Below are 23,139 nucleotides of genomic sequence, written 5' to 3'. Positions count from 1 at the left end.
CTCCCAGCACCAGAGGGTCCACTAACACCACCACGACCATGTCCACGTCCGCGTCCCTTACTAAATGTTTTCCTCATTGTTATCGTTCACCACAACAACAAAAATATTATTTGTCCCAATGTATTGTATTCAAATTCAGCTGAATATAAATTTGAGGCCTAGTATTTAGGCGCTGGGTGACAGGTATAGATTTACTGACAGAATTAGACTTGGAAATGCACAGTAGCGTGTGTGTGAAGTTATTCTGAATGACCCTATGTGCACCTTGAATATTATATACCCTTTTAGGGATGTATTTAAAGTAGGCCTGATACAGCAGAAACCACTAAATTAGGAAATTGCTAAATTGGGAATTGTATTTCAACCCAGAACAAAAAATGTGCTTTGACGGACACTAAATAACTTGCCCAGCCAGAACAGTACACCAGTAACGACAGATTTAGCGGGATATAAATTTGAGGCCTAGTATTTAGGCGCTGGGTGACAGGTATAGATTTACTGACAGAATTAGACTTGGAAATGCACAGTAGCGTGTGTGTGAAGTTATTCTGAATGACCCTATGTGCACCTTGAATATTATATACCCTTTTAGGGATAGATTTCAAATAGCTCTGATACAGCAGAAACCACTAAATTAGGAAATTGCTAAATTGGGAATTGTATTTCAACCCAGAACAAAAAATGTGCTTTGACGGACACTAAATAACTTGCCCAGCCAGAACAGTACAGCAGTAACGACAGATTTAGCGGGATATAAATTTGAGGCCTAGTATTTAGGCGCTGGGTGACAGGTATAGATTTACTGACGGAATTAGACTTGGAAATGCACAGTAGCGTGTGTGTGAAGTTATTCTGAATGACCCTATGTGCACCTTGAATATTATATACCCTTTTAGGGATAGATTTCAAATAGCTCTGATACAGCAGAAACCACTAAATTAGGAAATTGCTAAATTGGGAATTGTATTTCAACCCAGAACAAAAAATGTGCTTTGACGGACACTGAATAACTTGCCCAGCCAGAACAGTACAGCGGTAACGACAGATTTAGCGGGATATAAATTTGAGGCCTAGTATTTAGGCGCTGGGTGACAGGTATAGATTTACTGACAGAATTAGACTGGGATATGGCCAAAAAATAACCACACTATTGCTGGTTAAATGCACTTGGTGTGACAGCTTGACCAACCACACTACTGAGGGTTAAATGCACTTGGTGACAGGCGCAGCTTGCCCCTGATGTAGTATATGGCCAAAAAATGAACAGACTATTGCTGGTTAAATGCACTTGGTGTGACAGCTTGATCAACCACACTACTGAGGGTTAAATGCACTTGGTGACGGGCGCAGCTTGCCCCTGATGTAGTATATGGCCAAAAAATAAACAGACTATTGCTGGTTAAATGCACTTGGTGTGACAGCTTCACCCTGATGTAGGCTTTAGCCAAAAAACAACCACACCATTGAGGGTTAAATGCACTTGGTGACAGGCGCAGCTTGCCCCTGATGTAGTATATGGCCAAAAAATAAACAGACTATTGCTGGTTAAATGCACTTGGTGTGACAGCTTCACCATGATGTAGGCTTTAGCCAAAAAGCAACCACACCATTGAGGGTTAAATGCACTTGGTGACAGGCGCAGCTTGCCCCTGATGTAGTATATGGCCAAAAAATAAACAGACTATTGCTGGTTAAATGCACTTGGTGTGACAGCTTCACCCTGATGTAGGCTTTAGCCAAAAAACAACCACACCATTGAGGGTTAAATGCACTTGGTCGCAGCTTGTGCTGGCGCACTTCAAGACACAAAATGGCCGCCGATCACCCCAGAAAAAAGTGACTGACAAACGGTCTGGGCAGCCTAAAAACAGTGAGCAATTGAGTATCAGCAGCTCAATGACCCACAGCTGCAGATCGATCAATAATCAAGTCCTTTGGAGGAGTTAATCTGCCTAATCACGGACACCCCAAAATTCGGTACGAACCCGAACTATACAGTTCGAGTTCGCTCATCCCTAGTCATAATACTACTAATATTTCTGTTACTACTACTACTGGACGACACTACTACTGTAGGGGTGGCCATGTGAATCTGCCAAAAATAGATGTGTGCATGGCTCCATAGAAATGAACTGGTCAGTGTGCTATCGGAAAAAATTCATATTGCACACGGATGTAAAATACAGTTGTGTGCATGAGGCCTTAAAGGGAACCTGTCACTGGGATTTTGTGTATAGAGCTGAGACCATGGGTTGCTAGATGGCCGCTAGCACATCCGCAATATCCAGTCCCCATAGCTCTGTGTGCCTTTATTGTGAAAAAAAAACGATTTGATACATATGCAAATTAACCTGAGATGAGTCCTGTCCCTGAGATGAGTCCAGCGTGAAGGAGCCCCGCATCGCCCCGCATCCTCAGAATCTTCTCCTTGCTCCCCGACGTCAGAAAGCTAGAGCGCCATAATCTCGCGATGCGCGAGCTAGAGCACACGCAGTTCCTTCCCTGAGGCTGATGCCAGTGTAACATCCCGAAGTATGTTACTAAACTCTTTATCCCCTCTACAACATATAAAGTGTAATTTTACTGTCCGTCTATATAAGTATATTGTCATTAATGTAATTTTATGTATTTCTAGGCCTGTTTCATATATCATGCTGTAATTTCCCTGTACACCAGCAGGTGGCAGCAATGTGTGATCAGGTATATAGCCAGTTTAGTATTGCTAGACTGAAATAGTTCATTCCAGTTTTAGCCCCCCTCCTCTGTGAGCAGAAGTGGGCTGGTCCCATGTCCTGTCTCATGGGGAGGAGAAGGAAGTTAAGTTAGTGTACCAGCTACCCCCGCTTGGGGTAGGCTGTGTTAGTAGGAGCTCCCAGAAACAGGGATCCCCAGACAGGATCTTGCCTCGGCTGAGGCCAAAGATCACTCTTCCCAGTCCGAGCCCTGCAGCCTCAACTGTGGACAAGAAAAGCAGCCACCTCCAGCCTCCAGGAAGAAGCTTCCCCTGTGAGCCAAGCTGTGAGTACATATCCAGAGTCCAGGAGAAGCCAAATTCCTCCTCAGCTAGTCAGGCCCATAACAAGCAGAAGACAGAAAGAGCAGAATATAAATACCTGCAAGATTCCCCAGGCACATAGTATAGCTGCAGAAGAGATATTGATCCCTGCCATACATTGCCTATACCTGCTGGGACCAAAGACTATTGCTGTAACTTTTATGGACTTAAAGCTGCCATTCAGTACAGACAAGTTGGATTATATTTCAAGTCTGGATCTCATTTACTGCTACCAAAGTTCCTCAGTTACTCCTATTAACAACACTCATTTTATTGCAAGTGAGCCAGGATCCAGGAGTCCAGCCGTACCAAGGTAGGAGACACCGTTGACACATATCTACTACACAGAGACATTATCCCCCTCTGGCATTCCTTACCTGGTACGTGAGTTATAACATCTTAAAGGGCCCTGCTATAGTACCTGCGCAAGCTGCAATTGGCGTCACAAACAAACTATAAACTTATATACACCTATCCTGGCCCACTGCATCATTGGCCATAGTACCAGTGTCCTGCTCATTGCACCAGCACAGGGAAGGGACACTATGATAACACTGCGCATGCGCTAGCTCGCGCATCGCGACATTACGGCGCTCTAGCCTTCTGACGTTGGGGAGCAAGGAGGAGATTCTGAGGATGCAAGGTGTTACTGGGCTCTTTCACGCTGGACTCATCTCAGGGACAGGACTCATCTCAGGATAATTTGCATATGTATCAAATCGTTGTTTTTTTTTACACAATAAAAGCACACAGAGCTATGGGGACTGGGTATTGCGGATGTGCTAGCGGCGATCTAGCAACCCATGTCCTCAGCTCTATACACAAAATCCTGTTGACAGGTTCTCTTTAAAGGGGTTATCTCATAAATAATCAGACATCATATAGCACATGATACCCTCTTTCTAGCAAAGCTAGAACCAGCCCGGTACCTCACATGGATCCAGGGATCTCCCCATTCATTGCTCTGCTAGATTTATATCAAGCTGACAGCTCAAGGCGAGTGTCTGTTCTTCTCTCAGGTCTCCCTATCACAGCTCAGGAGAAAGTTGAAGAATGAATCTGAGCATGTGCAGCCTTCTCAGTCAGCAGGACAAAGAAATAAGAAAAGAAATAAAACTGCAGGTGGTGCTGTACAGATAGATTTTTTATTTTTTTTGTAACTCAGTGACTAGGCTAAATTTTTAATTACATGGAATTACAAAAGTATTCAGATCCAGGTGCTGGTTTCAAAATTGTAGAATATTTTTCATGGGAACAACCTCTTTAAGCCATAGTGAATATTTGAGACGTGAGAAAAATTTCCTATCAAGAAGTCTAAGTTTGCAGTAAAAGATAATATGAGCAATTTATGTTTCAGAGTTATAAAACAATAAAAGTGGAAGGAAAACCTCTAGAGGTCACAAAGGCATCATTTTCCAAATAGAAAAGTGTTATCTTCCGATAAAAGCAGTAGACATGAAATGCACTAATGCTCTCCAACAGGGCTTTGTATCTGTCGACACAGTGCAGTAGATCGTTTCAATACAAAATACCTGAAGTTCAGTGCCGTGTCAAATATTGATCCACAAAGAAGTCAAAAACACTTTCTGGAGTCGGAAATAACTTATTTAATGTAACACAATAAGGCAAATAAATAGGAATATTAAGACGTAAAGGGATTGTGTCATCTCAGATAAGGGGGGCATATTGCTACGATATGCCCCTATTGTCTGATAGGTGCGGGACCAGTCCCTATCTCGTAAACGCAGCCTGCAAAGTGAGGGAGGGCGCACCACACATGCTCGGCTGCCCTCCATTCATTTTCTGGGGCTGCTGAAAATAGCCAAGCACTGGCTCAGCTATTTCTGTCAGCCCCATAGAAGTGAATGGAAGTAGTGGCCGCGCAAGCGTGGTGTGCTCCCATTCATTTCTGTGGGGATTTCAAAAATAACCAAGTGCGCTGCACAGCTATTTTCAGTGGGCCAATAGGAACGCTTGGTGGTGGCCGGACCTGGTACTGCCAGCCACCACTTTGCCTGCTTTGTTTTTGGCTATGTTTACGAGATAGGTGCGGATCCCAGAGGTGGGACCTGCTCCTATCAGACAATAGGGGCATATCCTAGAGATATGCCCCTATTGTCTGAGATAGAAAAACCCCTTTAACTTCAATTATTATGTTAAATGGGCTTAAAAACATGTTTTTCTGCAAATCATTGCTCTAAATCTAAACTCAACTTATCAGCTGTGATCTATGTCACTGTAGAAGGACTGAAAAAGCTGTTTGTGGTGAGTTAAAGGATGCACACCATCCTATCATCTTAAAGGGTTTCTGTCATCAGAAAAATCGTTATGTAGCTGGCCAACATTAGCGACATGCTAATGTCAGCAGAACATAACCGTAGGACTTATATCTCCCTGCCTGCCACTGTTCACGCTAAATAATGTATTTAAAAAAAAAGCTAAATCTAGCCCCTAGGTGCTAGGGGGCATTGCTGCAGCACCTAGAGGCTCCGTCTCTGACCATTTGGCACGCCCTTGTAAAGGTGATTGACATCCTTGGTCTCCTCCATGCCCCTCAAATCCCGCGCCTGAGCCGTCCATTTTAGTATTAGGCGCAGGCGTAGTGAGTGAAGAATGCTCGTCTGCTGCCATCCTTCACTCACTGCGCCTGCGCCTAATACTAAAATGGACGGCGCAGGCATGGAGGAGACCGAGGATGTCAATCACCTTTACAAGGGTGTGCCAAACGGTGATAGGGCGGAGCCTCTAGGTGCTGCAGCAACGCCCCACTAGCACCTAAAGGCTAATTAGCATATTATAAAAGTCTTTATTTAGCTCGAACGGTGGCAAGCATGGAGATACAAGTCATATGGTTATGTTCTGCTGACATTAGCACGTCACTAATATCAGCCAGCTACATAACGATTTTTCTGATGACATCTTATAAAATTATCTGCTTTACCAGTTGCTCATTTCTTTACCTTTCAATATCCAACCATGTAAGGTAAAATACAAGACTTCATTCTTTGCTTAAAGGGAATCTATCATATAAAACTGTTGCTCATACTAATTACGACCAGATACCGAGATGATTCTCTTTCATTTCTAAACTGCTTTATAGTTTAGTTCATTTTCTGTTCGTGATTATGGGAGTTCCACGCTGCACTTCAGAGATTTGAGTTACAGCAACCACTTATTAGACATAAAAAACTTCAGTCAGAAATATGGGAGATCATTGTGGGCATGCTTTGTGACTCGTGCAGAAGTCAATGTGCAGGGATGGGGAGTAGGTGAGCTGTGTTCATCATCTATTGTCAATGGTAAATATTGTACCATTTGGCAAATCAAATTTGACAAAATGTGACTGCCAGCTACTACTTTCGAAGGTTAGCTACGTCTTTATTTTCCTCACACTGATTACATTGAGTGCTGTATAATCCAATAAACAGTCCAAGAGCAAGGCGGGCAGCTCAAATCAGACAGAGGTCAGGGCAGGCTAGGTCAAAACCGGAAAACAAGCAGAAGTCGGTACATGGGTGACAGAACTATAGTAAACCTATGCAGGGAAATAGCAAGCTAGACAACCTATTGCACAGGTACCCTACCATAGGGGAAGATGCCTTAAGCACCCCAAGGTATAATGAGGAAAAAGAGGAATCCATCTTCTAAAACATACAAGCATTTATTAAAAAAGACATACAGAATTCATAAAAAGGCCCCCACACACGCATTTCACACACTCAGTGCTTAATGATGGTATCTAGATTGACTTGTGTGGATTAGGGTGCACATGCACTGGTCCTTTAAGAGCCAGAGGGAGCATGAGCCCTACAGGCAGAGGGGGGATGCTGGCAAGAAGCAGACAGCAGCCTATGTGGAGGGACAGAGCAACTTCAGCAGCTGGACACTCTGGCAGAAGATGGTGGGTCTGTGCCACCGGGAACAGCTGTGGTCATGAGCCTCCACTGCATTATGCATTGAAATCTCTGCACTTTCTAAGGGTACTTTCACACTAGCGTTTACGTTTTCCGGTATTGAGTTCTGTCCTAGGGGCTCAATACTGGAACAAAAACATTTACGTTTTATCCTAATGCATTCTGAATGGAAAGCAATCCGTTCAATATGCATCAGGATGTCTTCAGTTCAGTCACTTTTATGGTATTTTCTCCGGCCAACAATACGGAAAACTTGCCGGAATGCAGCATCCGGCATTAATTTCCATTGAAATGTATTAATGCCGGAGCTCCGTACAGTATTAGCATGTATTGACTCTGATGAGGTAATAACTTCATAAATTAATTTGTACTGTTAAAAGACATTTCCTGATCCTGAACCCAAGTCCGGGAAATGTTTTTTTACAGTTAAAATTAATTTATGAAGTTATTACGCATTGTGTATTGTATCTTATTGGTACTATCCCGTAATGCGCTGTTTCAGACACCAATAAAGAATTTCCATACGATTTTAAGAATTTTGATCTCAGCAGCGCTGCTAGCCACCCTGTATTGTTCTACTACTCTCCTTATTCCGGACCTACACTAACTGGAGGGGAGTGGGCAGCAGTGGGTGAGGCTCCTACATATAGAGTTATAGGCTGTTTTTCACTTACGGTCCTGCCTACGATGCTCTCCTCTTTTATTCTTTATGCTTCCATAAAAGCGTATTACAGGCCAGTACATATGTCCACATAACCATGAAAAAACTATTTGTGATCACTTACCTGTCCTTGAAAAAACGTCTAAATCCAAAGGCCACCAACTTCAGAATAGCTTCAAGTACAAATACTGTAGTAAACATGTAGTTGCAGTACTTCAGGGCAATTTCTAGTGACTGCATAAAAAAAAAAAAAATCAAAGTAACAACATAATAGACAATTTCTAGAGCTCCATTCATATCATATCCACGTTATTAGCTCCGGTAGGCTGTTCCGGCATAGAAAAGCCTGCTGGAGCTCTCGGGATCCGGCATTGCCGGTTGTTACCGCAATGTCCGTTGAACCAATGAACTATAATGGGATCCAGCAGAGAGACTGCTGCTACCCGGAAATCGTGGCATATCTTCCAGGTAGTGGCGAGATCTCCTCTGGATTCCATTAAAGTCAATGGGGCCAGAGGGCATTGCATAACATCAGGCAATGCGAGATCCAGAACAGCCTGCCGGAGCTAAAAATCCTAGTGTCAAACTAGCCTAAAGCTATGTTCATATGTTTCAGTTTTGACTTGGATTTTGACCCATACTGTATTTTATGTCAAAATTCACGTCAAATCCAACAACAATCCATAGTTCATGCATGTAAGTGGGCTTTCTGCAACATGACACAGAAAATGTCTGCACATATGGAAATAAATCCAACACAGAAAAAAGTTGCATAAGGCCTCTTTCACACGACCATATGGCTTTTTCAGTGTTTTGTGGTCCGTTTTTCATGGATCCGTTGTTCCGTTTTTTGTTTCCATTGCGTTTTCGTTTCTGTTCTGTTGTTCAGATCCATTTTTCCGTATGGCATATACACATATACAGTATACAGTAATTACATAGAAAAAATTGGACTGGGCATAACATTTTCAATAGATGGTTCCACAAAAAACAGAACGGATACAGAAGACATACGGATGCATATCCGTATGTGTTCCATTTTTTTGCGGGCCCATTGACTTGAATTTGCATTATTTGCAATAATAGGACATGTTCTATCTTTCAACGGAACGGAAAAACGGAAATACGGAAACGGAATACATACGGAGTACATTCGTTTTTTTTGCGGAACCATTGAAATTAATAGTTCCATATACGGATCGCAAAAAACGGCCCGTAAATGAAAAAAAAAAACGGTTGTGTGAAAGAGGCCTAAAACTGAGGATTAGCCCTACTGGACTAATCATTGTGTAGAAACATAGAATGTGTCGGCAGACAAGAACCATTTGGCCCATCTAGTCTGCCCAATATACTAAATACTATGGATAGCCCCTGGCCCTATCTTATATGAAGGATGGCCTTATGCCTATCCCATGCATGCTTAAACTCCCCCACTGTATTTGCAGCTACCACTTCTGCAGGAAGGCTATTCCATGCATCCACTACTCTCTCAGTAAAGTAATACTTCCTGATATTACTTTTAAACCTTTGCCCCTCTAATTTAAAACTATGTCCTCTTGTGGCAGTTTTTCTTCTTTTAAATATTTTCTCCTATTTTACCTTGTTGATTGCCTTTATGTATTTAAAAGTTTCTATCATATCCCCTCTGTCTCATCTTTCTTCCAAGCTATTCATGTTAAGGTCCTTTAATCTTTCCTGGTAAGTTTTATCCTGCAATCCATGTACCAGTTTAGTAGCTCTTCTCTAAACTCTCTCCAAGTATCAATATCCTTCTGGAGATATGGTCTCCAGTACTGAGCACAATACTCCAAATGAGGTCTCACTAGTGCTCTGTAGAGCGGCATGAGCGCCTCCCTCTCTCTACTGGTAATGCCTCTCCCTATACACCCAAGCATTCTGCTAGCATTTCCTGCTGCTCTATGACATTGTCTGCCTACCTTTAAGTCTTCTGAAATAATGACCCCTAAATCCCTAGAGTGGTGGTTGAACGTGTACATCGGCAGCAAATTTGTGGCAAAAGGGACAGCATCATATTTCTGTTGCAGAAATACAAGTCCGATTTTTAATAGACTTGTGAAGGTCCTGATTCAAGACCGGTGTCATCAAGCCCTTACAAACCTCCTCTAGCTCTTTTAACACCAGAATTAAATCTACGGCAGATTTCATTCATTATTTACACTAGTCTCTGCCGTAAATAACGATGAATGACTCAGGACCGATGACCCGCCCGCACCCCACCCTTACGATGCCCCTTTTTGGGAGAATTGGTAAAGCCGGTGTAAAAAGATAATTGCGATTATAAAATTATACTGAAAAGTCACAAATCCAGCTTCAGCGGACCCAGCACATCCACATATTCCACAGACAGTCAATTGACTTCAGTGGGCACTATGCACTGCTTATTTTCTCCTGTGATGGCACTGTAGGGAAATGTGGGTTTTCACAGAGATTACAGGGTCCTAGCAGTGGAACAGCCTGTGATCAGTTTATTACCAGGAAACCCTTCCCAAAGCAAACTTCAAAACCATCTTTACATGATAGAGTTTATTTATTTATTTGTATTTGTTTTGTAATAAACACAAAAATAAGAAAAAAAACTACAGCGTTTAACTCACCTTTGGTTGACTGTAGTGCTCCAATGACATTGTGACAACATTAAGGCAAATGATAATAGTAATGAAAATATCCAAGTAATGGCTTGTACAGGCTGAGTGAATTAAGAGACGTGCAGGGCAGTAGGTGGCATAATATGGCAAACGTTGGGCTTCTGTATGAAGACAAGTAGAAAGACGTGTTTTAGGTACAAAACAGGATATAAAAAACTGGAAAATGAATTGGCTATTTAAAGAGCAGGCCTATGATGTGCTCCATGACCAAAAGTATATGGAAACATTCATATAGTATGTGCCCTGTGAACTTCAACATTTTGTAACATGTCTGTGGGAATTTTCAGGAACTTGAAGGGGTTCTCTGGGAATTATTTAACATGACCAAAGCAACCAGTTTTAGAATGTGAGCAGAATGTTTTGCTTTCACATGCAGAACTGCCTGGGGGTGGGTGAGCAGGCGGGACCTCACTTCACACTACGCTCTGGCACTTGCATATGCTACAGATTACTGAATGCTCCTGTCAGGCTGCTCAGCCAAGATGGCATATCGTAGGCTTAAGACATCATTACCATCTATTGTAGAGAAGTGTAGTGAGGGAGGCCCTGCATCCTCATCCCTTAGGCATCTCTGCAAGTGATGGCGACCAATCCTTCTAGGACAATCCTTCTGTCATTCTAAATCAATCCTGGAGCACTACGGTACTTTAACCACAAAAACATTGCAGAGGTTGGTCACAGATATTGGACTATATGGCTTGGTTCTTAGTTTGGTTCTAATTTTTGAGTTTATGGTCAGGGCTCTTTGTGGACCAGTAAAGTTCTTCCACATCAAACTTAGTAAGCCATCATTTTAAGACTTTCACTTTGTACACATGGCAGTTGTCAGGCTGAAGCATGAATGAGACACCCCCTCAACTCCAAACTACTTACTCGGCTATCAGACTTTGCACTTGGCATTGTGCTTTTGGGGCAAGTGATCTGGGATCTGTCTAACCCAGATTCAACAGTCAGGCACAGTTTACTCAAAAGCTTGATAAACTGACTTTTTCTGTCTATAGAGATTGCATGGCTGTATTCTTAATGTTAACCAAAGGTGTGGCTGAACTGGCTGGGTACACACATTAGAATGAGCATCCGCATATTTGTGGCCATGTAGTCCATGTAGGTGCAGATGATTAACATTAACAGACAATATATTACATAGAATTCACAGCACGGGATGCAAAGAAAAGACAACATAAAGGATCACAAGGGGTACATTTTCTACCAGACAGTCATGCAATAATGTAATACTGCTACTGAGACCATCTTGAACACTGAGCCTCAAAATCTTGAGCCTTAAAAACTCAAAAATATCTGGATGACTTATTCTTATATGCTTAGCTTTTTTCAGTAGTGCACCCTTGACCATTATAATTTACTGTATGTAACTCTACAAGAAAAGATAAGGAAAGCAAATGTTTAATTGCATTACTTAATTTTTTATTTTTTTATTCTAGTAGCAGAGGCAGACTGGGAACCTAAAGTGGCCCTGGAAAAAAACTAGAAGTGGCTCCAAATTGACAGAAGGCAGTGCAACACAAATACCGTTCGATCACGACCATATACCACAGTGCAGTACAATATATTGCTCCAAAATCTGTCTCTCTTTGGTGGCTATCAATAGATGCTGTTTTCTGTCCTCCTCCTCCAGTTATGTTATCAAGATATTGATCAGGGGGCTTAGAAGGTGAGATGCAGGCCAGAGCAGTTGAATTCAGGAGGTCATGTGTGGTCGCTGGATGGGTACAAGAGTACCTGATTCTCACAGCATTAATTACTGCTGAGAGCTCATGTACCCAGCTAGCAGCAGAGAGGTGGGCTTGGGCAGTGCCCTGTGAATTGGACCACCAGGAAATTTCTCTGGCCAATCCACTCTTATTAGAATGGTCACATTAACAACATGTTTTTTTAATTGCTCAAAGACCTCTAAAGTAAGAGCAAAAAAACTTTTCATTATTAAAAATATTGGGGGAGATTTATCAAAAGTGGTGTAAAGGACAACTGGCATAGTTGCCCATAGCAACCAATCAAATTCCACCTTTCATTTCCCAGAGCTCCGTTAGAAAATGAAAAGTCCTTCACACCAGTTTGATAAATCTCCACCACTGTTTGTAATCTATAGCCGAAATGACACATACAGTTGCAAAAAAAGTATGTGAACCCTTTGGAATGATTTTGATTTCTGCACAAATTGGTCCTAAAATGTGATCTGATCTTCATCTAAGTCACAACAATAGACAATCGCAGTCTGCTTAAACTAATAGCACACAAATAATTAAATGTTACCATGTTTTTATTGAACACACCATGTAAACATTCACAGTGCAGGTGGAAAAAGTATGTGAACCCCTAGACTAATGACATCTCCAAGAGCTAATTGGAGTGAGGTGTCAGCCAACTGGAGTCCAATCAATGAGATGAGATTGGAGGTGTTGGTTACAGCTGTCCTGCCCTATAAAAAACATACACCAGTTCTGGGTTTGCTTTTCACAAGAAGCATTGCCTGATGTGAATGATGCCTCGCACAAAAGAGCTCTCAGAAGACCTACGATTAAGAATTGTTGACTAGCATAAAGCTGGAAAGGGTTATAAAAGTATCTCCAAAAGCCTTGCTGTTCATCAGTTCTCGGTAAGACAAATTGTCTATAAATGGAGAAAGTTCAGCACTGCTGCTACTCTCCCTAGGAGTGGCTTTCCTGTAAAGATGACTGCAAGAGCACAGCGCAGACTTCTAAATGAAGTGAAGAAGAATCCTAGAGTGTCAGCTAAAGACTTACAAAAGTCTCTGGCATATGCTGTCCAAAAAAAACATTGCTGCACGTTTACAGTTTGCACAAGAGCACCTGGATGTTCCACAGCAGTACTGGCAAAATATTCTGTGGACGGATGAAACCAAAGTTGAGTTGTTTGGAAGAAACACACAACACTATCGGCCAGATTTATCATTAGCTCAAGTCAGAATAATGGAGTGAAAAAGTCGCAAAAAAATGCGCAAACGCTAAAACTGCACAAATTTGTGACTTTTTCTGCTCTGCACTATGCTCACCAGTTTTCAGAAAGTGGGCGTGTTTTCTTATGCAAATGAATCTCTAGACAGATTTACTATTGGGACTATTTAAAAAGTCCCCAAAAAGTCGCAAAAAAATGCGCAATTTCACTCCAGTGAGGACAATGCTTATCTTATGAGACTTTTTAATAGAACATGCGACTTTTTCATAAAAACGTGTGACTTTTTCATAAAGATGTCCGACTTTTGTAAAGCTGCTTACTGACGGATAAGCTGCTACCGTCAAACCACATTTATTACAGTCTTAAAGGGCCGATCATAAATCTGACTTGGCTAAAACTGACTTTAGCCATATGTGAAAGTGGAGTGAGCTGTCAGAGTCATGATAAATCTGGCCCCTTGTGTGGAGAAAAAGAGGCACAGCACTCCAACATCGAAACCTCATCCCAACTGTGAAGTATAGTGGTGGGGGCATCATAGTTTGGGCTGCTTTGCTGCGTCAGGGCCTGGACGGATTGCTATGATCGAAGGAAAAATGAATTCCCAAGTTTATCAAGACATTTTGCTGGAGAATTTAAGGCCATCTGTCCACCAGATTGAAGCTCAACAGAAGATGGGTGTTGCAACAGGACAACGACCCAAAGCATATAAGTAAATCAACAACAGAATGGCTTAAATAGAAGAAAATACGCCTTCTAGAGTGGCCCAGCCAGAGTCCTGACCTCAACCCGATTGAGAGGCTGTGGCATGACCTCAAGAAAGTGATTCAAACGAGACATCCCAAGAATATTGCTGAACTGAAACAGTTCTGTAAAGAGGAATGATCAAGAATTACTCCTGACCGTTGTGCACATCTGATCTGCAACTACAGAAAAAGTTTCGTTGAAGTTATTGCTGCCAAAGGAGGTTCAACCAGTTATTAAATCCAAGGGGTCACATACTTTTTCCACCTACACTGTGAATGTTTACATGGGGTGTTCAATAAAAACATGGTAACATTTAATTCTTTGTGTGTTATTAGTTTAAGCAGACTGTGATTGTCTATTGTTGTGACTAAGATCAGATCACATTTTATGACCAATTTGTGCAGAAATCCATACAATTCCAAAGGGTTCACATACTTTTTCTTGCAACTGTAGGTGGGCATAAGGGCTGTAGACACAAAATGATAAACTTTTATAAACAAGGCTATTTGCAAAGTTGTTTTGTTTTTTCATGTAACATACATTGGAGCAATAATAAAATAGTTGCAAAGGTGGACATAGTCTTTATTTTTTATTTTTTTTCATTAAAGGGGTTTTCCGAAACCGTTGATATTGATGACGTATCCCCAGGATAAGTAGTATTGTCAGGGATCAGACAGCCAGGATCCCAGCTGATCAGCTGTTTAAAGAAAGTGCAGTGCTAAACTGGGCTCCGCAGTCTCCTTGCAGCTTACCAAGAGCTCTGCCGTCCATTGGATAGTGGCTGTGCTTGGTATTGCAGCTCAGCCAGGAATAGGCCTGAGGCCTGCTTCCCAGATTGAATCATGGAGCAGCATTCAGGTAAGTGTTTTGTTTTGTCACTTTTGGTTCCAATGCTATAACTACTGGGTGCACAGCAGAGAGACATTATAAATAGTGGGGCCACAGCATGCGAACATTATAAATATTTGGGGGAGGCACAGCAGGGGCCACTATAACTAATAGTAGGACAGTATAACTACTGGGAGCTCAACATTGGGACATTATAACTACTGGGGGAATGACAGTGGGACATTGTGAATACAGGGGGCACATCTGGGGGACATTATGACTATTGGTGCACATCAGGGGGACTGTTTAACTATTGGGGCATGGCAGGGGGATATTATAACTACAGGGGGCAAAACAGGGAACACTATAACTACTGGGGTCACAAGAGGGGGTATTATAACTACTGGTGGCAAAGGAGGGAGACAGTACACTGTAACTACTGAAGGCATGGAAGGGGTCCACTTTAACTACTGCAGACACGACAGGAAGACATTGGGGCATGAGAGGGGAACATTATAACTACTGGGAACATGGCAGGTGGACATCATAACTACATGGGGTACATCAGGGGGCAATATTGCTACTGGGGGCACACAAGGGGGATATTATACCTACTTGGGGTATGGCAAGGGAATATTATAATCAATGGGGGACTTGGCAGGGGTAAATTTAAACTATTGGGGGCATGGCAGGAGGATATTATAACCAATAGGGAGCTCGACAGGGGGATATTTAAACTACTGGGAAACAAGAGGGGGACATTATAACTACAGGGGGCACAGCAGGGGAACAGTTTGACTACTGGGACATGGCAGTGGGACATTATAACTACTGGGGGCACAACAGTAATACAGTGTATCTATTGGCCCTCATCATCACTATAACCGCCTCCGGACCGCCTAACGCAGATGTGCGGTCCGGAGGCGGCAGCCCTGCGCTGAACGACGCATATACGCGTCATCTCGCGAGGGCCGGGATTTCCTGTGAACGCGCGCACACAGGCGCGCGCGCTCACAGGAACGGAAGGTAAGCGAGTGGATCTCCAGCCTGCCAGCGGCTCGCTGGCAGGCTGGAGATCCGAATTTTTTAACCCCTAACAGGTATATTAGACGCTGTTTTGATAACAGCGTCTAATATACCTGCTACCTGGTCCTCTGGTGGTCCCTTTTGTTAGGATCGACCACCAGAGGACACAGGTAGCTGTGTAAAGTAGCACCAAACACTACACTACACTACACCCCCCCCCCGTCACTTATTAACCCCTTATAAACCCCTGATCACCCATGATCACCCCATATAAACTCCCTGATCACCCCCCTGTCATTGATCACCCCCCTGTCATTGATCACCCCCCTGTCAGGCTCCGTTCAGACGTCCGTATGATTTTTACAGATCCACGGATACATGGATCGGATCCGCAAAACACATGCGGACGTCTGAATGGAGCCTTACAGGGGGGGTGATCAATGACAGGCGGGTGATCACCCATATACACTCCCTGATCACCCCCTGTCATTGATCACCCCCCTGTCATTGATCACCCCCCTGTAAGGCTCCATTCAGACGTCCGCATGTGTTTTGCGGATCCGATCCATGTATCCATGGATCCGTAAAAATCATACGGACGTCTGAATGGAGCCTTACAGGGGGGGGTGATCAGTGACAGGGGGGTGATCACCCTGATCACCCCCTGTCATTGATAACTCCCCTGTAAGGCTCCATTCAGACGTCCGCATGTGTTTTGTGGATCCGATCCATGTATCCATGGATCCGTAAAAATCATACGGACGTCTGAATGGAGCCTTACAGGGGGGGTGATCAGTAACAGGGGGGTGATCACCCTGATCACCCCCTGTCATTGATAACCCCCCTGTAAGGCTCCATTCAGACGTCCGCATGTGTTTTGCGGATCCGATCCATGTATCCATGGATCCGTAAAAATCATACAGACGTCTGAATGGAGCCTTACAGGGGGGTGATCAATGACAGGGGGGTGATCAGGGAGTCTATATGGGTGATTACCCCCCTGTCATTGATCACCCCCCTGTCATTGATCACCCCCCTGTAAGGCTCCATTCAGACGTCCGCATGTGTTTTGCGAATCCGATCCATGGATCCGTAAAAATCATACGGACGTCTGAATGGAGCCTTACCAGGGGGGTGATCAATGACAGGGGGGTGATCCGGGAGTCTATATGGGTGATTACCCCCCTGTCATTGATCACCCCCCTGTCATTGATCACCCCCCTGTCATTGATCACCCCCCCCCCCTGTAAGGCTCCATTCAGACATTTTTTTGGCCCAAGTTAGCGGAAATTTTTTGTTTGTTTTTGTCTTTGTTTTTTCTTACAAAGTCTCATATTCCACTAACTTGTGTCAAAAAATAAAATCTCACATGAACTCGCCATACCCCTCACGGAATCCAAATGCGTAAACATTTTTAGACATTTATATTCCAGACTTCTTCTCACGCTTTAGGGCCCCTAAAAAGCCAGGGCAGTATAAATACCCCACATGTGACCCCATTTCGGAAAGAAGACACCCCAAGGTATTCCATGAGGGGCATATTGAGTCCATGAAAGATTGAAATTTTTAATCAATATCCGCTAACTTATGCAAAAAAAAAAAAATTTCTATGAACTCGCCAGGCCCTAATTGAATACCTTGGGGTGTCTTCTTTCCAAAGTGGGGTCACATATGGGGTATTTATACTGCCCTGGCTTTTTAGGGGCCCGAAAGTGTGAGAAGAAGTCTAGGATCCAAATGTCTAAAAATGCCCTCCTAAAAGGAATTTGGGCACCTTTGCGCATCTAGGCTGCAAAAAAGTGTCACACTTGTGGTATCGCCGTACTCAGGAGAAGTTGGGGAATGTGTTTTGGGGTGTCATTTTACATATACCCATGCTGGGTGAGAGAAATATCTTGGTCAAATGCCAACTTTGTATAAAAAAATGGGAAAAGTTATCTTTTGCCAAGATATTTCTCTCACCCAGCATGGTTATATGTAAAATGACACCCCAAAACACATTGCCCAACTTCTCCTGAGTACGGCGATACCAGATGTGTGACACTTTTTTGCAGCCAAGGTGGGCAAAGGGGCACATATTCCAAAGTGCACCTTTCGGATTTCGCAGGCCATTTTTTACACATTTTGATTGCAAGGTACTTCTCAAACATTTGGGCCCCTAAATTGCCAGGGCAGTATAACTACCCCACAAGTGACCCCATTTTGGAAAGAAGACACCCCAAGGTATTCCGTGAGGGGCACGGCGAGTTCCTAGAATTTTTTATTTTTTGTCACAAGTTAGCGGAAAATGATGATTTTTCTTTTTTTTTCTTTTTTCCTTACAAAATCTCATATTCCACTAACTTGCGACAAAAAATAAAAAATTCTAGGAACTCGCCGTGCCCCTCACGGAATACCTTGGGGTGTCTTCTTTCCAAAATGGGGTCACTTGTGGGGTAGTTATACTGCCCTGGCAATTTAGGGGCCCAAATGTTTGAGAAGTACCTTGCAATCAAAATGTGTAAAAAATGGCCTGCGAAATCCGAAAGGTGCACTTTGGAATATGTGCCCCTTTGCCCACCTTGGCTGCAAAAAAGTGTCACACATCTGGTATCGCCGTACTCAGGAGAAGTTGGGGAATGTGTTTTGGGGTGTCATTTTACATATACCCATGCTGGGTGAGAAAAATATCTTGGTCAAATGCCAACTTTGTATAAAAAAAATTGGAAAAGTTGTCTTTTGCCAAGATATTTCTCTCACCCAGCATGGGTATATGTAAAATTACACCCCAAAACAAATTCCCCAACTTCTCCTGAGTACGGCGATACCAGATGTGTGACACTTTTTTGCAGCCAAGGTGGGCAAAGGGGCACATATTCCAAAGTGCACCTTTCGGATTTCACCGGTCATTTTTTACACATTTTGATTGCAAAGTTCTTCTCACACATTTGGGCCCCTAAATTGCCAGGGCAGTATAACTACCCCACAAGTGACCCCATTTTGGAAAGAAGACACCCCAAGGTATTCCGTGAGGGGCATGGCGAGTTCCTAGAATTTTTTATTTTTTGTCGCAAGTTAGTGGAATATGAGACTTTGTAAGAAAAAAATAAAAATAAAAAATCATCATCATTTTCCGCTAACTTGTGACAAAAAATAAAAAGTTCTATGAACTCACTATGCCCATCAGCGAATACCTTAGGGTGTCTACTTTCCGAAATGGGGTTATTTGTGGGGGTTTTCTACTGTTTGGGCATTGTAGAACCTCAGGAATCATGACAGGTGCTCAGAAAGTCAGAGCTGCTTCAAAAAGCGGAAATTCACATTTTTGTACCATAGTTTGTAAACGCTATAACTTTTACCCAAACCATTTTTTTTTGCCCAAACATTTTTTTTTTTATCAAAGACATGTATAACTATAAATTTAGCGAAAAATTTATTTATGGATGTCGTTTTTTTTGCAAAATTTTACAGCTGAAAGTGAAAAATGTAATTTTTTTGCAAAAAAATCGTTACATTTCGATTAATAACAAAAAAAGTAAAAATGTCAGCAGCAATAAAATACCACCAAATGAAAGCTCTATTAGTGAGAAGAAAAGGAGGTAAAATTCATTTGGGTGGTAAGTTGCATGACTGAGCGATAAACGGTGAAAGTAGTGTAGTGCCGAAGTGTAAAAAGTGCTCTGGTCATGAAGGGGGTTTCAGCTAGCGGGGCTGAAGTGGTTAAAACACTTGGACAACGCTTTTAATTTGGTAAACAAATGGAATCTCAATAACATGTCTATGTGGTGTGAAAGTAGAAAAGTGTAGAATTCAGCATTAGTGATGAGCGGCAGGGGCAATATTCGAATTTGCGATGTTTCGTGAATATTTTGTAGAATATTCGGCATATATTCCTGAATTCAAGATTATATTCTTGATTGCGAAAATCGGCAATGTATTATTTGCGTAATGCGCACGAAATCCGGCGTGGGTCACTTATGCTACGTTTTTTTCAAGCTGGTATAAGTTTCCTGAGATTGGAGAAAATGGTTGGCACGGCAGAACATTAGAATAGCTTTATATGCAGATAGAGTGCTCCAATATATTAGCACGAATTTCTGGCTATTAATTATGTGCATATTTTTTCGCTATACGTGTCGATATTCGCGATAAAAATTAGCTGTTCGAATATTCGTGCTCAACAGTATGCAGGATGCGATCCAGTCCTTGCATGTCATTATAAGAAAGAAAATCAGCTTTTCGGCATGAGTTATGGTCTGAAATTGATCTAAAATGTGTCAGAGCCTGAGGCAACCTAAGTATAATATGATGTGAATGAGAAGAAAGAGCTCAAATGTTCCAATGTTTTTACATTTCAGCTCTTCTCTTTTTTTTTTTACCTGGGAGGAAAGTCACCTTGAGACCCTGAGGGGCCAATAAAGTGTCTTTCCACTCCTGGTATGGAGTAACAGAAAAACATTTGCATTCAAAAAGTACATGAATGAAATAAAGCACAGTGAGTGATGGATGGATTGAACAAACACATGAACATGACAATGAGCTTGAATAGTTAACCCCATTCACTGCCAGAGAAAGTTTGCAGCTGTTGCAAGTTCCTCCAGAAAGGAAGTGGTTAAGGGTGGGCAAAATACAACAGAAAAATTAACAAATTATTTTATTGTTTTTTTTCCATATGATTGCAAGCCACTTCCTTCTTCCCTTTGTCTATCTTTCTTCACTCCCCCTTTTTTTTTTAAATAAATAGTTTACATCTTGTATCATGGACATATGTCACAGGGGATAATAGACAGCAACACGATTTTGCTTAATCTACTTTATACTGTATATGGCTGTGTAGGTCCTCTATAGCCACCATTTCAAAAACGGTGCTAAAAGCTCATTGATCATGCTAGTAGTTATTTTTCACGAAGGTAGCATAAGAGTGCATGTGCAAAATTAGAAAAACATGGCTACTTTCTCCTAAAAACAGTCCCACACCTCTCTAAGGTGGTACAGTATATGGAATTGCAGCTCCGTCCCGTTCACTTCAATACTGCAGGAGTAGGACAAGACATGGAGTGGCATGAGTCTGGTTTGGAAGAAAACGGCCATGTTTTACTAATCCTGTACAACTCTTTAAACCTGGGATACGTGAATGCTAAGGTGGGTCTATATATCAAATCTACCATGAGGGCTACACATCATTATCCCCTGCTTGATAGATCAATGTTAATCAACAATATATGTAGTTTATGTTACATTATTTGGAAAACTGGTTTATAGGTCACCCATTGATTCAACAGGATTTAGCTGTTTTGTGAACCCACCAGGCTTTATAGGAAACTAGCACACAAATTAACTTTTTATTAGACACCCCCAAGACTGCTGTCTATTTATTACCAGACAACAGGTGACTAAATTGGACAATGTAGAACAAGGAATGGATAACCTTCTCCATGTGTTTTTCTGATACATAGGCTCTCATGGCCTTTCTATATCCATTATCTTCCTTTGTTCAGGTTAACAGGGTCTACTGAAAGTTAAATGTGCATGGTAGATCATGAACACTAATTGTGGCACTGAAGGAAGGAGGAAGAAGATAGGAAGAAGTTATAGTGCCTACGAACCAACCGAACACTTAGGCTTTTTCTTACTCCTTCGCTTTTTTTCCAGGCGTCGCAAACGCTTCTCTTCTCGTCTCCGAGCCTCTTCTGCTTCTTGATGCTGTCGGCACTTGTGAAAATTCTCTACTACGACACCCACAAACATGTTTAATACAAAGAAACTAACAATAAGCAGAAAGGAGATGAAATAGAGCAGCATCCAGGGGTTGTGGTTGGTAACGGGCTAGAAAGAAAAGAAATGCAAGCCATTAAGGACTATTTCCAGACATTTTATTCTTCTTTTTATAGAGTTTTTCTATTTCTTTTTAGTTTACTAAATAAAAGTTATAGTGATTTGTGAATGCAGTTCTACAAGCTAACAGCATATTCCAAGTCTAAGATTGGCTGTTAATTGTATGCACTCAAAATTGGCTAATGCAATTACAGTGTCCTGAAACACACGCTTAATACTGTGAGGGTGTTTCATGTAAATTGTGCTTGTATAGGATTTCCAATAAAGTTGCATAGGGAGGGGGAGGTTCTAACAAGCCTCCCAGGGCTGACTCCACCCTGCACACAGTACAGAGGAGAAGGAGAAGAAGGTCAGTGTGTGTGATGTCTGACCTCAGCAGCCATTTTGGAGAGTTGTCCAAACCCCATAGTTAGTTCCATGAACCAACCTATAGAAGAGAAAGATTACAGAAGATCCAGGCAACTCAGAGAGGAAATTAAAATATTGGCAAAGGAAGGTAACTGTCGTTTATCAGGCTCTAGTCTCCTTTGCATTGGTGGAGAGATTCTAAGCTACAAGCTGCCCACCATAACCAAGACAGAAAGGCCATTTGTCAGAATATAGTATTCCTAGAGCTGATACAGAAGTATATGATTAAACAGTACAGCAGAGATAGACCATCCCTCCAGCCTGGAGAAACAAGGGAGAAAGATTGATTGTCATAGAAAACTGCCCCTTATGCAACTTCTGGAAACTAATCTGAATCACTATAAAAGCTGCCTTGCTGTAAATGACTTTTGCATACATTGATGGCCTTTGGATCAGCTTCAGTAAATTACTGGGAGTTTGTTAAGAAACTTGGTCTCCTTATTCTACATCATCTCCTAATTGCACCTTACAGTGCTGGCGTCACGAACACAGGGGCCCAGCCACCAAAGCACCCTAAGGATACCCAATACCATCAATGGCACCTCAACTTCTATCTGGCTGGTGTTCCCTGCAAAAGAGAGTGACCCGGAGGATTTAGTGCTGTCTTTCTCATCACTGCATGCCGGTCCAGGGAGCTACAAAACCGTGAGTACGACTACTACCCCCATCAGCCCACCGTGCACTCACATACTGCGGTCTGGTCCTCTGCACAGTGAAGGACCGCAAGGGTCTGAATTGGTTCCAGTTATTTTTGTTCTTTTGTATATATGACCCCGTGAACTGAAAGTAATGTGGTTACCGGTATTTTTATTGATGATACTTAAATTGGCTTGTTGGTGAAAAGCTACAGAAAGACCTTGATAAGTCACATTAATAATATTTCTGCATATAGAATAAAATCAATTCAAATGGAGATAACAGAACAAGAGGAGTATATATATATATATATATATATATATATATATACATACTAAGTGTGTAATAAAAGGTTGTCCCTTCCGTGCTACAGAAAAAATTATTGTTTTCAAAGTTAGAGTTGTCAAACTTTGGAATGCTGTAACGCGAGAGGTAAACAAGACAAAAGCAATA

The 23,139-nt window shown here is 42.2% G+C and overlaps 1 protein-coding gene across 1 annotated transcript in view; it reads right to left on the bottom strand.

Annotated features, from left to right (window-relative positions):
* The window catches only part of CACNA1I (calcium voltage-gated channel subunit alpha1 I), a 917,463-nt gene that overhangs the window by 105,535 nt on the left and 788,789 nt on the right, over nt 1–23,139 (bottom strand). The window contains exons 24-26 of the mRNA XM_044301221.1: nt 21,441–21,633; nt 10,246–10,397; nt 7,755–7,864 (exon numbers count right to left, since the gene is read on the bottom strand). Of these exons, the coding sequence (XP_044157156.1) occupies nt 7,755–7,864; nt 10,246–10,397; nt 21,441–21,633 (455 nt within the window). The remainder of the gene's footprint in view (nt 1–7,754; nt 7,865–10,245; nt 10,398–21,440; nt 21,634–23,139) is intronic.

This window comes from Bufo gargarizans, chromosome 7 (genome assembly GCF_014858855.1).
Source record: "Bufo gargarizans isolate SCDJY-AF-19 chromosome 7, ASM1485885v1, whole genome shotgun sequence".
Lineage (NCBI taxonomy): Eukaryota > Metazoa > Chordata > Amphibia > Anura > Bufonidae > Bufo > Bufo gargarizans.
This window is presented reverse-complemented; position numbering and strand designations above follow the sequence as displayed.